This window comes from Mobula hypostoma, chromosome 16 (assembly GCF_963921235.1).
Source record: "Mobula hypostoma chromosome 16, sMobHyp1.1, whole genome shotgun sequence".
Taxonomy (NCBI): Eukaryota; Metazoa; Chordata; class Chondrichthyes; order Myliobatiformes; family Myliobatidae; genus Mobula; species Mobula hypostoma.
Window position 1 is genome coordinate 38,694,847 of NC_086112.1, and position 18,294 is coordinate 38,713,140.

The window sequence follows — 18,294 nt, forward strand, 5'->3', positions numbered from 1 at the left end:
GGTAAAATTTACTGGAAACAGAAAACAAGATTGTGCTAAATTGTAGATAAGGTGGAAGAAGGATAGACAGGATGTAGAGAATATCTATGATAGGATAAGATATGAACTGTCATGTTTTTATGTTTTAAACAATCAGTCCAAGGCTAATGGTCACAATTAGGAAAAGAGAATAAAAGAAACGAGCGTAAAATGTTTTGGATGCAGAGGTGCAAAGTGTCCAGTAGGCCAGGTTGTGAAAATGCATACTGAAAACTGAACCAATATCACCAATGGATGACTTAGAACATAGAATGTAGAGCAGTACAGCACAGGAATAGGCCACTTGACCCACGATGTTGTGCCGAACCAGCTAAAACACAAATCTAAATCACCCAAACAGTAATCCTTCCTACCTACACCATGTCCATATCCCTCAATCTTCCTTACTTCCATGTGCCTATCTAAACATCTCTTAAAAGCTTCAAATGTATTTGTCTCTACCATCATACCAGCCAGCACACTCCAAGCATCCTCAACTCTGAGTAAAAAAAACTTGTTCCTCATATCCCCCTTGAACGTAAGCCCCCTCACTTTCAAAGCATATCCTCTGGCATTAGACATTTCAACCCTGGGAAACAGATACACTCTGTCCACTCTATTTATGCCTCTCATAATCTTATGAACCTCCATCAGATCTCCCCTCAGCTTCCATGCTCCAGAGAAGACAACCCAAGTTTATCCAGCCTCTCCTGACAGCACATGTCCTCTAAACCAGGCAGCATCCTGATAAGCCTCTTCTGCACCCTCTCCAAAGCCTCAACATCCTTCCTGCAGTGGGACGACCCAAAATGTATACAATATTTCACATGTGGCCTAACCAGAGTTTTATAAATTTGCAGCATAACCTTTTGACTTTTGAACTCAACGACTCAACAAATAAAAACAAGCATTCCCTAAGCCTTCTTAACCAACTTATTGACCTGTGTAGCCACTTTTATGGAGCTATGAACTTGGATTCCAAGATCTCTCTGCTCAGCAACTCCATTAAGGATCTTACCCTTAAGAGAGTACCATCTCCTTGCACTTGTCCTACCAAGGTGCAACACTTCACAATTGGCGGGGCTGAACTCGATCTGCCATTTCTCAACCCATGTCTGCAACTGATCTATATTGTGTTGCATTGTGCCAGTCTTCTACACTATCCACAACTCCAACAATCTTGGTATCATCCAGAAACTTACCCACCCATCTATATTTTCACCCAGGTCATTTATATACATCACAAACAGCAGAGGTCCCAGCACAGATTCCTGCAGAATACTACTAATTACAGATTTCACTCGAATAGGCCCCACTACAGACATCCCACCTCTCCCAGAAGTTCTGGGAGTCTCCCGCATATTGATAGCGGCTCCCTGACACCCGCAAATTATATACAATATCCTGGAAATCGATTTTTGAGAGAGCGTGAGAGACAGACATAGCAAGAGAGTGACAGAGAGAGCATCCTGATTGGTCTCTCTTTGTGCTAAGTAGACCTATCAGTTTTCTCTATGGGCGGGCTTTACAGTCGACCTCTCTCTCTCTCTCTTTCATTGTCCATCAGTTCAGTTTAGTTTCCTGCAGCGCCATGGCAGAGTATTCCAAAAAAAGAAAATAATAATGACAGGGTTGCTCGCTGCACTGTTTGCAACAGTGACTTTTCTATTGCCCATGGTGGGTTAAGACTGTAAAAGACATGTTGAGGTGAGTTTAACAGGTGTTATTCATTCATTAGCTTGCAAAAGAAATAGAAAAGCTGTTTGCATTAGCATTTAGCTATTAGCACTGAGACTGCCAACAAAATACTCAACAAGAAATATATATATATATATATATATATATATATATGCGTAAATAGTTTCAATATATGATCAAATAAATTGTGTTCTTTCATAATCAAATGACCTGTATATATACACCCTTGGAGGTCGACCCGGGGGGTGCTACCTCTCCCTGAAATGAGTTTTTGCAGGGTGGGATGTCTGCCACTACCTTCTGTCTTCTATGTGCAAGCCAGTTCTGAATCCATACAGCCAATTTGTCGTGGATGCCATGCATCTTAATCTCCTGGAATAGCCTCCCATGAGGGACTTTGTCAAATGCCTTATTAAAATCCATGTAGACAACATCCACTGCCCTACCCTCATCAAGCTCTCTCGCCATCCTGTCAAAAAAACTCAATCAAGTTGGTAAGGTACGACATGCCATGCAGGTTCTCCCTAATTAGGCCATGGGTTTCCAAATGCTTTTATATCCTATGCCCAAGAATTTTCTCCAGCAATTTCCCTACAACTGACATGACACTCTGCGGTCTATAGTTCCCAGGATATTCCCTTGTTTCCTTAAGTATAGATACAACATTAGCCACTTGCCAGTCCTCCAAGGCCTCCCTTGTGGCAAGAAAGGACACAAAGACCATCTACAGCTATCTTGAAAGGTAAGCAGAAATCAACAATATCAATACAGAGAAAGAGTTATAGAAGAAAATCTGCAACATACGCACGCAGCATGAGATGCTGTCCTCCAAACTTACTTTGAGCTTCATTTTATTGATGCAAATAACCACAGAAAGAAGGGCTTGTGTAAAAGAACTGAAGGACTTGGGACCCTGAAAGGTTCTGAACTGCTCGAGCATGTTAGGACACACTTTGTAACTTTACCTCTAGACATACACTCAGTCATCACTTTATTGGGTGCATCTGCTCATAAATACAAATAGCTAATCAGGCAATCATGAGACCAGCACCTCAATGGATTTATTGTTTAAGAATTTAGCAAGTGGCACAAATGCTTCAGATGTCATTCCAGAGTGAAATGACATCTGAAGCATTTGTGCCACTTGCAAAATAAGCAATGCCATCCTAATTTAAAAGGCAAGAATATTCTTGTTTGAAAAATAGGAAAAATCAGTAATGTTCCAACTGATTTTAATGAACAGAAAGTAGATTCTGAAACATGGCCCAACCATTATTAGCAAACAACAGGAATTCTGCAGATGCTGGAAATTCAAGCAACACACATTAATCCCCCATCAGGAAGGTTGGATGTCCAGTCCTTATATACTTCCATCCCCCATCAGAAAGGTCTCAAAGCTCTATGCTTCTTTTTGGATTCCAGACCTAATCAGTTCCCCTCTACCACCACTTTGCTCCATCTAGCGGAATTAGTCCTTACTCTTACTAATTTCTCCTTTGGCTCCTCCCACTTCCTCCAAACTAAAGGTGTAGCTATGGGCACCCGTATGGGTCCTAGCTATGCCTGCCTTTTTGTTGGGTTTGTGGAACAACCTATGTTCCGTGCCTACTCTGCTATCTGCCCCCCACTTTTCCTTCGCTACATCGACGACTGCATTGGCGCTGCTTCCTGCACGCATGCAGAACTCGTTGACTTTATTAACTTTGCCTCCAACTTTCACCCTGCCCTCAAGTTTACCTGGTCCATTTCCGACACCTCCCTCCCCTTTCTAGATCTTTCTGTCTCTGTCTCTGGAGACAGCTTATCCACTGATGTCTACTATAAGCCTACTGACTCTCACAGCTATCTGAACTATTCCTCTTCTCACCCTGTCTCTTGCAAAAACGCCATCCCCTTCTCGCAGTTCCTCCGTCTCCGACGCATCTGCTCTCAGGATGAGACTTTTCATTCTAGGACGAGGGAGATGTCTTCCTTTTTTAAAGAAAGGGGCTTCCCTTCCTCCACTATCAACTCTGCTCTTAAACGCATCTCCCCCATTTCACGTACATCTGCTCTCACTCCATCCTCCCGCCACCCCACTAGGAATAGGGTTCCCCTAGTCCTCACCTACCACCCCACCAGCCTCCGGGTCCAACGTATTATTCTCCGTAACTTCCGCCACCTCCAACAGGATCCCACCACTAAGCACATCTTTCCCTCCCCCCCTCTCTCTGCATTCCGCAGGGATCGCTCCCTACGCAACTCCCTTGTCCATTCGTCCCCCCCATCCCTCCCCACTGATCTCCCTCCTGCCACTTATCCTTGTAAGCGGAACAAGTGCTACACATGCCCTCACACTTCCTCCCTTACCACCATTCAGGGCCCCAAACAGTCCTTCCAGCTGAGGCAACACTTCACCTGTGAGTCGACTGGGGTGATATACTGCATCCAATGCTCCCGATGTGGCCTTTTATATATTGGCGAGACCCGACGCGGACTGGGAGACCGCTTTGCTGAACATCTACGCTCTGTCCGCCAGAGAAAGCAGGATCTCCCAGTGGCCATACATTTTAATTCCACATCCCATTCCCATTCTGACGTGTCTATCCACGGCCTCCTCTACTGTAAAGATGATACCACACTCAGGTTGGAGGAACAACACCTTAAATTCCGTCTGGGTAGCCTCCAACCTGGTGGCATGAACATCGACTTCTCTGACTTCCGCTAATGCCCCACCTCCCCCTCGTACCCCATCTGTTACTTATTTTTATGCACACATTCTTTCTCTTACTCTCCTTTTTCTCCCTCTGTCCCTCTGAATATACCTCTTGCCCATCCTCTGGGTCCCCCCCCCTTGTCTTTCTTCCCGGACCTCCTGTCCCATGATCCTCTCGTATCCCCTTTTGCCTATCACCTGTCCAGCTCTTGGCTCTATCCCTCCCCCTCCTGTCTTCTCCTATCATTTTGCATCTCCCCCTCCCCCTCCAGCTTTCAAATCCCTTACTCACTCTTCCTTCAGTTAGTCCTGACGAAGGGTCTCGGCCTGAAACGTCGACTGCACCTCTTCCTACAGATGCTGCCTGGCCTGCTGCGTTCACCAGCAACTTTGATGTGTGTTGCTCCAACCATTATTAGGACAAGTACAGTGGAATAATCAAACCTGACAAAGGAAACTGAGTTCATATTTTGTCTATCTGGCAACACAGTTCCAATTCTTAAATAATAGTCTTGACACCCAAAATGTCACAACTCATTATTTTGACCGTGCAGGCTATCGTCTTTTAGTGGGTAAATTTTGATGACAGCCGCACAAACTTACACGATAAGCTGTTGAAAGACAGGCGGACATTACAAAACATTACTTCGAAAGAAAAATACAGCCCACAGGAAGCATTGCACTGTAGAGAGCCCAACAATAAGAAAGCAGGCACTCCCAAAAAGAACAAGAACAGAAATTTCTTCTTTTAAAATTTCACTTCTAACAGCTTTGGTATAGATAGTTCTGTAACTGAAATAAACATACTACAAAAAAACTAAAAACAGCAAATGTTGGCAGGATGAAGCTGCAACTTTTGGAGGAAGAAAGCTGAACTATTTTGAGACATTCTGGCTATAAACACATAGCAATCATTTCTACCCTTAAAACTTGCTTCTCTCAATAAAAAAAAGGGCCAACAATTCTGCACCCCTGGATCCAGGTATTAAAAACAAAAGATTTAAATGAAATCCGTTTTCAAATGGAATAAAAATATGATTGGATGACAATGTTTGCAACAATTCGAAATAACTGATAACATTTGTGAGTTGTTAAGGTAACTGAAGCAATACATATTTACAGGAGGGCAGATGGTTTCTACCTGTATGTTATATTTTTTCCAAAGGGAATCCAAGACACTGATAAGAAGACAGCAGCACATGGGCAATTCTCACCATAACTACTTTGTGCAAATGCAATCTTAAAAGAGAGCACACCAAAGGTTTCACTTTTAAGAGCTTTGGTACAGATATTTCTGCAACTTAAACAAACATACTACAAAAAATTGCTGTTCTACTTGTTTGCTCCTGACAATATGAAGAAATATGTGAAAAAGATAATTACTCATCTTATTATGAATTCATTAGTATGTTCAATTGTCTCCAAGATTCCAAAACAAACAGTTCAATGTGAGACAGTGCTTTTGGATATTGTGGCACTGTTCATGGGGATCCAAGTTTTTAACAGGAGTTAATGATAACAGAGTGGAAGTTCTTCAGTTGATTGAACAGATTATGTAGTTAGAGACAGAAAGAGAATACAAAAGTTCAATATTTGATGGACAGCAGGGCATACTGGTCTGAGTCACTGCTACATGACTCTATGACCCCTATACGTGCATTAGACCCTTAGCACATTTTGCTGACAATCAATTGCCACCTCAATTTTCAACTGAAGGGAATTAATTTCCCATCAAGGACGTTCAGTCATACAAGTAATTTGACAATGCAGAAGTAGTAAGGAGAGCTGGGAAACTGAGCATCATTGAATGAAACTGGAGGGGTGCACTAATGCCATTGTGATTAATTTGAAGAAACAAAGAGATACCAATTTGAAAATCCATTGACCAATTTCAAGAGAAGACATAATAACTACCAGTCAATTCACTTTGATTCAAGATCTTTAAATCACAATTTAAAGTGTATTAAATTTCAATCCTATATTCCAGATGTATTGTTAATATTTTCATACATGAGTAGATACAGAACAGACTCCAAGTACTTAGGCACTGCCGTTTCTAAAACTTCGTAAATTTCAATTACTGTCTGTTCCGAATAGAATTGTTACTGTGACTTTTAAGCAATGTTTGTATGTAAAACACATTTTACAGTAAAAGTATGACTATGCAAACTGAGATAGATGCCAAGTCTTTGTTGACCAAATTCCTGCAAAGAGACAGAGGAAATAGTGTGAATGCCCTCTCACCTCAAAATAAAGTTTTCACATTGTCACATAAAATATAAGATTTCATTGAAAACATTCAAGCAGTCAGCCAAATCTAACAAACTTGTTAGTCTCATCTGTCCTGCAGAAACAGCTAACCGCCCATCCATGGGGTTGTAGGAATTGTAAACACTTTGGAACTGCTACTTGCTTTCTCAGCCAGAATCCAATGACTTCCATTCTCAACATCAATCTGCTTTAGACTGAACTTGTAGTACCATGAACTCCTGATCAAGTTCAGGGAAAGCAATGCTGTTGTGAGTCAGCAACAGGAATATGTAATTTCCAGACCTACTCCATAATTATTACACTTTAGCCAGAAGCTTTCCTCTCCCTGAAGTGAATACTTGCAGTTTTAACACAACTCAGTTGCTTTCTCCTGTAGCCCTCACAGCAGAAACAGATCATTCCACCTTTCAAAAGTGGGCACAAGCTCATGTACTCACAAAAGGTGCAAGGCACAGAGCATCAGCATTTTCAACTTGCCCTACATCAACTGCTTTAGACACCAAGTCTTATCACTAGCATTGTCTCTTTCTTCCTCATCATATGTACTCAAACCAAACATGTTTACCAAACTACTCACAGTAATGCATTGTCAACACTTCCCACTGAAGTAGTGAATCTGTGGAATTCATTGCCAAAGACAGCCGTGGAGTCCAAAACATTGGCTGTAATTAAAGCAACACACATCAAAGTTGCTGGTGAACGCAGCAGGCCAGGCAGTATCTCTATGAAGAGGTACAGTCGACGTTTCAGGCCGAGACCCTTCGTCAGGACTAACGAAGGGTCTAATGTTGCTGTTTGGCTATAATTAAAGAGCAGGTTGATAGGTTCTTGATTAGAAATGGCATCAACAGTTACAGGGAGAAGGCAAGAGAATGGGGTTGATGCAGTACGAAACAGATAATTTCCTGAAAATAAAGGAAATGGACTGAATGGTCTAATTCTGCTCCCACATCTTATGGAAATGAGGCAAGACTGCAAAGGACTTGAATAAAAGGGAAAGCATGTGAAAAGAATGGGAGAGACAGACTTAGTAAAGGTGCTCACATAACAAAGAAACAAGTAAATCCTGAATACGGAAGAGAAGGAAGTGGGCAGAGAAAGAGTACAAAGACTCAAATTCTAAAAATGAGAGAAGCAAAGACTAGCACAGAAGAGACGGTGAAACTAACTTAGATCAGTCATGATATTTAATAGTAGTGCTGGCTTGAGGAGCCTGAAGGCCTATTTTTGCTCCTTTTTTTGCTCTTGTGACCGAAAGAGAGAAGACATATGCTATAGTGAAATAGAGAAAAAAAATGTTTTAAGAAAAATGTTATTAAACTAAAAAGAATGCAGGGAAGATTGTCTAGGAATTGCCTGGACTTGGGGGCCTGAGTTATGAGAAGAGGTTGCAGAGACTAGGACTTTATTTCAGAGAATGTAGGAGATTGAAGGTTGGCTTATGCATAAGATTATGAGGGGCACATACAAGATTACTGGACAGGGTGAAAGCATGGTACTTTTCCTAAGGAAAATCTGAAAACAAGAGGACACAGGTTTAGGATCTGAGGCTACGTCCACACTACACCGGATAATTTTGAAAACGCCAGTTTCGAGTAAAAATGACAGGCGTCCACACTAAGCGTTTTTCAAAATACCACCGTCCACATTAGGCGGATATTTGGGCGAATCTCCTCCTACTGGGCATGCGCAGGACAGTGCGCGTTTGTCCAGTTACAGAGTAGAAAAACTTAAAGGAATTGCTCTTGGCTGTCGCGCAGGAGGACTTAAAACTTAAAAAAAAACAAATACTGGAGCGTATGGAGGCAACCGACAGGTAGTTCACGGACAGTATGACCCGGCTGACGACAAGCATTGAAAAACTGACTAACTCTGTTGCATTAATAAAGCACCTTGTTAAATGTATAAAACGTCTGAATCAGCGTTATCTTGTATTCCCATACAATGTTACATTAGGCTGTTACACATCTATTGTCAGAGAAGTACTTGCATAAATAGGTAAACCACCTTCATACAAGCAAGGACAGAAAACAGGGCGAAGTGAGTATACTTATTCACTTCTTCACTTCATTGTTAAAACAATGAACATCTGTTCCGGCACGTCATGACAGCGTTTTTAAATAGTCAAAAAAGCTCACTTCACAATTTAACTCTCACGCCATTCACACCGACTGCACGTTATAACAGCTTGCGCAGTACCAAGCAGAAGCAGAAAAAGGCATTGTTGTTGTGGTGTTGTCATGACAGCGTTTTAAAATCTCTCCGGTTATCCCACACACACTACGCTGGATATTAAGTGTTTTCAGATTTATTCACTCTGGAGAGTGTCTTCGAAAATCTCCGTTTTCGGGGGCTGAAAATGCCGGCTCAGTGTAGACGGGAGGGCAAAACGAAGAGAAAAAGCTTCGTTTTCAAAATTATCTGGCGTAGTGTGGACGTACCCTGAGTCGAGAAATTTAAAAAGGTGTGAATTTGAATTGAGCTGCTAGAAACAATGGTTGAATTAGGCTCATTAGCAACATTTAAAAACCATCTAGATACGTGCATATATATAGGATAGGCTTAAAGGGCAGTGGGCCAAACACGGGCAAATGGGACTAACCCACTTGGCAACGCAATCACCATGGATGAATTGGGCCAAAGGGCCTTTTCCATATTGTATGGTGCTATGACTATGACTGAACTCAATGAGAATGAGATAACCAGAGGCTGTATAAATAGCCTGGTCAAAGAATACCAGGAAATACAAATACAAAGCATGCTGTCATGGTATTACTCAACTCAATTACATTCTAATCACCTGCCATCTGTGCCACATGTATCTAACTTATGATACGAAGATGGAACAGTCCTAGAATACACTGGAAATTTAATTATCTCAGAAATACACAAATTCCCCCTCCTCCCTCCCCCCCCCCACCACCACCCAGGCTAATTACATTAGCAATTGATGATATTCCAATCAGCCATTAAAATGTTAAATTGACTTGAGATTTTCAATGAAATCCACAGGAATTTCAATCCACAGCATTGAAACTTTTTTTTTCCTTTTAGTAACATGATGGAAACATAACAGAATTGGTGAATGCAATGAGTAGTTGCCTATGGAATTATATTTACACTGACCTAACCTATAGATAACAAGTTAACTAAATCATACCAAAAGCAACGGCCAAAATGATAGCTTTCAAAAACAGTTGGGTCTCCCAAATTTACTTTAGCTTGCTGACCAAAGAACTTGAGTATCCATAGCCAGTTCAGCTTGAGTCCTATTTAATCGATTTGCATATACTGCATTTCCATGAGTACATCTTACATCTAATCCACTCCTCTGCAAAATGCATTACAGTTAAAATACAAAAACTAAGTGCAGAAATTGCCAGGGCCTTAGCAAAGATATTTAAAACATCTTTAGCAACTGAAGAGGTACCACAGCATTGGAGAATAGCCAATGTTGTTCCTCTGTTTAAAAAAGGTTCAGAACAGAAATTATTGGCTGGTGAGTCTGACTTCAGTTGTGGGAAAGGTACTGGAAGGTTTTCTAAGGGACCAGATATACAAGTACTTGGACAGACATGGACTGATTAAGGATAGTCAGCATGATTTCATGCATGGTAGGTCATGTCTAACCAATCTTACTGATGTTTTCGAGGAAGTTACCAGGAAAGTGGATGAAAGCAAGGCAGTGCATGTTGTCCCATGGACTTCAGCAAGGCATTTGACAAGGTCCTGCATGGGAGACTGGTCAAGAAGGTTCAGTTGCTTGGCATTCAAGATGAGGTAGCAAAATGGATTAGACTTTGGCTCTGAGGGAGAAGCCAGAGAGTGGTAGTAGCAAGTTTGTCTCTCTGACTGGAGGCCAGTAACTAGTGGTGTGCCACAGGGATCAGTGCTTTGTTTTTGTCATCGACATCAATGATCTGGATGATAATGTGGTTAACTAGATCAGTAAATCTGTGGATGACACCAAGATTGGGGGTGTAGTGGACAGTGAGAAGAGCTATCATGGCTTTCAGAGGGATCTACAAGCTGGAAAAAAATGGGCTGAAAAACAACAGATGGAATTTAATGCAGACAAGTACAAGGTTTTGCACTTTGGTAGGACCAGCCAAGGGAGGTCTTGCACAGTGAACGGTAGGGCACTGAGGAGTGTGGTAGAACAAAGAGATCTGGGAATATAGGTACATAATTCATTGGAAGTGTCATCACAGGTAGATAGGATTTTAAAGAAAGCTGCTGGCGCATTAGCCTTCATAAATCAATGTATTGAGTACAGAAAAGGGGATGTTATGTTGAAGTTGTATAAGACATTGGCAAGACCTAATTTGGAGTATTGTGTGCAGTTTTGGTCACCTACTTCTCTAAGAAAAGTAAACAAGGCTGAAAGAGTACAGAGAAAATTTACAAGGATGTTGCCGGGTCTGGACGACCTGAGATACAAGGAAAGATTGAATAGTTTAGGACTTTATTCTTTAGAACATATAAGACTGACAGGAGATTTGAAAGAGGTATACAAAATTATGAGGGGTATAGATAGGGTAAATGCAAGGAGGATTTTCCACTAAGGCTGGATTGAACTACAAACAGAGGTCATGGGCCAAGGGTGAAAGGTGAGAAGTTTAAGGAGAACATGAGGGGAAACCTCTTCACTCAGAGGGTTGTGAGAGTGTAGAATGAGCTGCCAGCACAAGTAGGGCATACACGCACAATTTCAATGTTAAAGAAAAGTCTGGATAGGGCATGTATAGTTATGGAGGGCTATGGTCCTGGTGCAGGTTGATGGGAGTAGGCAGTTTAAGTGGTTTTGGCATGGATTAGCTGGGCCTGATTCTGTGCTGTACTTCTCCATGACTCCATTTCTGGCAATATAATAGTTTAATAAAAATATTTCTGCTAAATTCAACATCCATGTCATATTTGCATACACACACCCAAGTATTCTTGGAAACAAACTATATTTTATTGTTTCCTTATCTAAAATACTTCAGAAAAGTTATTGTATTAGTGGTTCTTGTATTCTTAAATTTCCTCATTAAGTAAAGCAACAGTTCCCCAACTTGGGTCCATGGGCCACTCAGTAGGAGTTTCTGGCGTAAAAAAAAGGTTGAGAACCCGATGTAAAAGGAAGCAATTCAATCCATGAAGCCAGCTCTAGAGAATTCTCATTAGTGCCATTCCTCAACTTATTCCCTTGTAATCTACTCTCTCCCTATATGCCTATCAACAGTAACCTCATCCACAATTCTCCTACTACCCATCTATACTCAGATTCATTTGCAGGAGCTAGTCAACCTGCCAAACAGTACATCCTTGAGATGGAAAAGAAACCTAGAACTTGGGAGAAATCCACACAGTCAGTGGGGGGAAAATAACATTCAAACTGCAGCCTGGGTCACTGGAACTGTAAAACAGCAAAAATAACCACTGTGTGCAAGCCTAAACAAAACCTAAGTAACAAATTTTAAATCAGCTTTTATATATACAGCACCACACTAGTGTTTTTACAAGAGTAATTCAAACCCTTATGATCACATTGCTTTTCTGTAAGTCGGTTATAGTTTGGTAGCTAGCTCACGGGTTCATAAAGTTAGTGTGGAAACAGGCCTTTCAGCCCACACCTGCCATGCCAACAAAGATGCCTATCAATGCTAATCCCATTAATAATAATCTTCAGCATCTCTGATTTCTTATCTTCAGAAAATAGTTTCTAAAGACCATAATTTCAAGCCCTCTGGAGGAAAATAGAGGAGTATGATCATTAATTTATAGGATTAATACTCAAAAGACTTGCGCTATTAAGGCACAGATTGGAGTTAAAATTGAGTAATTCCAGATAAAAAGCTGGAATTATTAAGGACTAGATTATTGCAAAAACCCTTCTGACTCCATGATGAATTGCCCCAACCTAACTTGGTCTAGTCCTGTTTGTGAATCCAGATCTACCACGTAGATGATTTTTAAGTGCACTCCAAAATGACTGAGCACAATGTTCAATTCGGGTAGCAATAAGGGATAAACAATAAGTGCTGGCCTTGACAGATGTTATCAGAGTACTAAATCTTATATTCTAGTACATACCTAAGCATTTTGTACTTAACAATATCGTGATTTCAGAGAACTTGAGAATCGCTGCTGGATATCGATAATTAAGAATCAACTTTAAAGAAACCCTTGGTTATGGAGAGAAAGAATCTTAAGTTGAATTAATCATAACCATCTTATAAATATATTTTCAAATACGGGTAAAACTTACAGTGTTTCTTTCTATCTTGTACTGCAACCGGAGTGTGTCCATGGCTCTGATCATGGCCTGCATTGCAGTAAATATGTTTTGAAATACAAGCTTTGTGAAATTTTTCCTGTCTTCATCTGAGTAGCCATCTCCATGGATGATCCTCATCTGTTTAATGAACGTGCTCTTGCCACTTTCACCGGTGCCTAAATCAAACACAAAAAGCTTCATAAGGCAAAGGCCCCAAACCCAGACACTAAAATGTTCAAAATAGAATAATTTCACTTAGCAAGGTAGTACAATCATACTAGAAGTAGACTAATATTTTTATTCCCAGTAATAATAGCTTTCAAATGGTTAGACAATTTTCCAGAATTTACCTATAAATACTGTTAAACGATGATCCTTAAAATAAAAAGAAAAATCCCTTTCAACAATAGACTTTTAGTGTACAAAAATATATTGCACAACTTGCACAGATCGTAATACTATTGGGTTCATTTGAATCAGAAAGCAAGATTACTATTTGTATTCAATCGTTATATAATGCATGCTGAGCAATGGGTATTGATTTCTATGTCTAAGTATATCTTTTAATAATACACAGAATATGGACATCAACAAGAGAAATGTTTATTGCCCAATCATAATTATCCTCAAAGAGCTGGAGCCAAGAATCCAATTTGAACCATTTGCTCTGTCCAGTAAAGAAATTCATGGTGACAAATCCAAGTCAGGATAATGCAGGACTTATGCAGTGGGCAGTAAACTGATATTGACCATAAAAACCTGATATTGAAGTAGAGTAAGGAACACACATTAAAGCAAACATTACTCTTCAATAAAAATGTAAACTCTAGCTTGATACTCCAATGTTAATGACAGTTCCGTTTTTGCCCAACATTTTCCAGATAAGCACAAACATCCAATGTTTTGTGAACCAAACAGTAAATTCTGTCCATTTAGTTTTACAACAACAAAAGCACTGTCCAACATAACATTCTTAATAGCAGTTTGGCAATCTCATTTATCACACACATGCTGATAAAGCTTTCTTTCTCAAAAGCTGCTCCAAAAAAAACTTAAATATAAACATTTTTTCCAGCAACACTGGAAGTTAGCACTCTGTGGCATATTACTTCTATTATTCATGTACTTATTTTGCATGCAAACATCTCTTTAGGAGTTCATCAACTTATTCAATTTTAATTTTGAAATCTCTGTTGAACTACTCGCTTAAAGGCAGGTTTACGACAAAACTCAAGGCCTGAAACAACACTGCAAATAACATTGTGTGACCCCCTCATAACACACAATTCCAATCGATCCTCTCCATTGTTCATGACTGACAGCTACATCCTACTCTGCACATATCCTCAATTGTTGGCAGCTGTAATGTTGCTTTCACGTAGTTCGTTTCTATATTTCCCCGACTGATTCCACGTCTAAAAACCGCCATACGAAATCAGTAATGTATAGTTCACCCTTTTGTATTCCTCATCTCCAGCTTCTGACTCAAGGAATAAGAGTGTTCACAAGTCAGCCACTGGTAACAGCAATAAGCACTGATAAATACCAATCAACAGCAGAAATGACCACAAAGAATTTCAAGTTAGAAAGTTGGTGTCTGACTTCTGGAAATTGAACTCAATTGGCTGGTATAAAAACAGCTCCAATTTATAACTAAAATTTTTCTCAATTATTTTTCCATTTTCCAGTTCATGTACTTAAAGGTTTAAAAAAATTGCTCTGAATTTTGAGAATCAGCAGAATCTCGTCTTTACTTTCCGGTACAGTTTGCTCCTTGGGAAGTTAAGTCCTCTGTTGGGTAGAATCATAAATTTGGAATGTTTTCTGTAATACATAGCCTCCAAGGCTCCACAGCATGCAGCCATACAGCTCACAAAGCTCTCTGCATAGAGATTGTTCAGCTGTGATTACTATTATTCAGTTATAGCAAACACAACATTTCCTAAACAATCCAGTAAAGTTCCACAATTAACCAAGATGGCAATGTTAGCAAATGATTTTTGGGTGTATTTCCTTCCAAGATTTATAATAGCCCTGAAATCTAATTATTGTCAGTAGTCTATCCAGTTCCTTCAGAAAGTCCACTTAGATACTACTCTACCATCTGCACAGAAAATAAAATCTGTCCTACTATACATTATTTTACAAAACTATGATTAACAAAATAGTGCAGTAGCAAGTTTTCAATTTTAAGTGCTAAGAGTTATAATATAGAATTATAAAAGATTTGAACCTAATACTTCCATCACATTCCTTCTTCGTTATTTCTTTCAAAGTTGCTTATCTGCTATTCGTTCATGTTCCACTATCAACTATGTAGCCTTCTATTTCATTAACTGCGTATACAGATTAATTGAAATAGAAGGACCAGAGGTTTCATTTCTATACTTACATATTATAACACTAAGTATGCAGGCAATCACAATGTACAGTTCTGATAACACAGCAGGAACGATTATATGTCAAGCAAGGATTTTTGTTTACTTATTGAGACACAACACGGATTCGGCCCTTCCAACCCTTCAAGCCTCACCATCAGCAACCCCCAATCTAACCCTAGCCTAATCCCGGGATAATTTACAATGACCTACTAACCTACCAATCGGTATGTCTTTGGACTGTGGGAGGAAATTGCAGCAACCGGAGGAACCCCATGCGGTCACGGGGAGAAAGTGCAAATTCCTTACAGGTATTAGTGGGAAATGAACCCCGGTCGCTGGTACTGTAAAGCGTTGTGCTAACCACTACACTACCATGCTGCCCCAGTGTTGTCAGGACTGGAGAACTGGAGGAGAGACCGTTTAAGCTGAGAATTCTCAGAAGTTTGAGCTTATAATAGAAGGGAAAACTGCTTGGGCCCTAACAAGGAGGTGGAGATAGCAGCTTCCATGACATCCAAATGGCGATAAGGACTGTAGGACTGTACGTCTACCAACACATGGAGCAGGTACTGCCAATACCCACCAATGACCCAAATTCACTTTGGCCCATACAGCTCTAGCCCTCAAAAGCAGTCCACCCAGACAGAGAAAATGAAAGCAGGTTTGAGTAGTTTCATCCAGGTTCCCAGCACAACAATGTGCAGCAGTGGCAAGGGTAGGATTCGCAGCAGACTTCCAGTGCAAAATCTGATCATCTGATGAAGGGCCTGAAACATCATCTGTTTATTCCTCTCCAAATATCCTGCTTACTTCCTCCTGCATTTTGTGTTTGCTACTCTGGATTTCCAGCATCTGCAGAATCTCTTGTATTTATTATTGTACAAAGTCTTCAAATGTTAAGGTTGCTCAATGATATCACTGTTGCTGGATATCTGAGATACCATAGAGATGATGAATGTAAAGAATGATGAATAGGTAGATCATTGCAAGCAATCATGTTTTTGAGGCCAGTCATTTGCAAACACCATTATGTTATAGATAAATGTAAAACCTGGCAATTGAAAAGATCTTTAAGCAGTTTGATGTCTGCAAATAATTCAATAACTATGGTACGAGAAAATATGACAATATATTTTAGTTTGTGTACAAAAATAAAACAACCAATATGAGAAATCATCAACACTCAGCTTTCAGAGAGAAAAGAACTTCTGATAATATCCAAGAAAATATTACAATGCAAAATGCCAAAGATGCAAAATATATTGCAGGTTTTCAGCAGAAATGTTGAATTCACAGCAGTAACTATACAAGATAATAAAGATGCCTCCCCAGTTTCCATGTATAAAAACAGATACAGTAAATGCATGACAGCATAGACAAAAATTTACATTGTGCAACATTAGAAGCTCATCTGCAAATGCAGACAAAGCATTTTTTCCAGATAGTTCAGAGTATACAAAAACCTAATTATCTTCACCAAAAGCCTCTTCTTCAACAAGGTGTACAGGCAGTAGCTGAAGCCATGTAAATTAATGGCATATTTAATAAACTAAAAACAGGCTTATTTTAAATTAACGTTTGATTAAATGGCATAGGACATTTTCTGAACCTGCAACTTTCCAGTTTCTCACTTGTTATTCTGCAATGTGCCCATCCAAACAATTCCTAATTTTTACCTTGTGAGCCGCAGCTGCTTCACCTTAACCTTTCAACAACAGCCCAAAGTGCTGGCACATCACAGCAGCAGGAATTCCTGGATTACCATGGTCAACAATATCAAATAACCAAGGCCGAACCAGAGTACTCACAATTTTTGCATTTTGCTTAATCTTGAGCAGTACATACAATCCTGTCCCTCATGCCCCCACCCTGTCAGGAATGCGGGCATCATTAGCAAGACTCAAGAATGTGGAGTTGCATCATGTGGTCTTGATGATGTTGGTAAATTCTAGGATGTGGATTCACCATTAGTGGAGTTATATGTCAGAATGTTATAAAACTTGGAAAAGTATCTATGGAATTGAGCTTCCAATATATCCGCTAACCTAAGTTTTTTCAGTGACAGTGGTTAAAAATTTGGGAAGAGGTGATACAATTGTCTTACAAATAATAGAAGTGTACTGAAACACCGCAACCACAATTTGTTATTTAAAATGAGTCAATATTATCTTAGAATCTATTTTAGTCGAACAGCTCTTTTGCCAAGCTGAGTAACCATCTTATCTCATACCTAGCTTCTCATTCTTCAACTACTTTCATTTCATTATTTCTGTTAAGACATCTTCAATAGGACAATGTACAATCAAATCACAAAATGCTGAAGGAACAGAATGAGTAAGACTCCAGAGTACAGATGAAAGATCTTGGCCTGGACATCAACTGTCCATTTCCCTCTATAGATGCTGTCTTACCGAGTTCCTCCAGTATTTGGCATGTTGTTCCCGATTTGAGCATCATGTCAACAATCAAATCAGGTTTTTGCCAGTTGTATGAAAGCTGAGGAGTCCGGTTAGAAAGCAACCGCATTCTGTTACGCAGGGGCCTAACAGAATAAGCGAAGTGCCTTCCTACATTTCTCTATCAATAATTCTGTGTCAGCCAATGTGTGCACAGCAAGTTTTCACAAACTACATCATTGTAATCTGTTTTCAGTGATGTACATTCAGTCTGCACTTTGAGGTACACCTGTACATCTGCTCACTAATGCAACTATCTAATCAGCCATTCACAAGGCAGCAACTCAATGCATAAATGCATGCAGACATGGTCAAGAGGTTCAGTTGTTGTTTAGACCAAACATCAAAATGGGTAGGAAATGTGATTTAAGTGGCTTCGGCCGTGGAATGAATGTTGGTGCCAGACAGGGTGGCTTGAGTATCTCAGAAACTGCTGATTTCCTAGGATTGTCATGCACAACAGTCACAACAAAAAAACATCCAGAGAGCTGCAGTTCTGTGGGCAAAAATGCC

General features: G+C 40.0%; 1 protein-coding gene across 1 annotated transcript in view; it reads right to left on the reverse strand.

Moving 5' to 3' along the window:
- The window catches only part of LOC134357341 (guanine nucleotide-binding protein subunit alpha-14), a 150,442-nt gene that overhangs the window by 79,171 nt on the left and 52,977 nt on the right, over positions 1–18,294 (reverse strand). Inside the window, exon 2 of the mRNA XM_063068781.1 lies at positions 12,936–13,120. Within this exon, the coding sequence (XP_062924851.1) occupies positions 12,936–13,120 (185 nt within the window). The remainder of the gene's footprint in view (positions 1–12,935; positions 13,121–18,294) is intronic.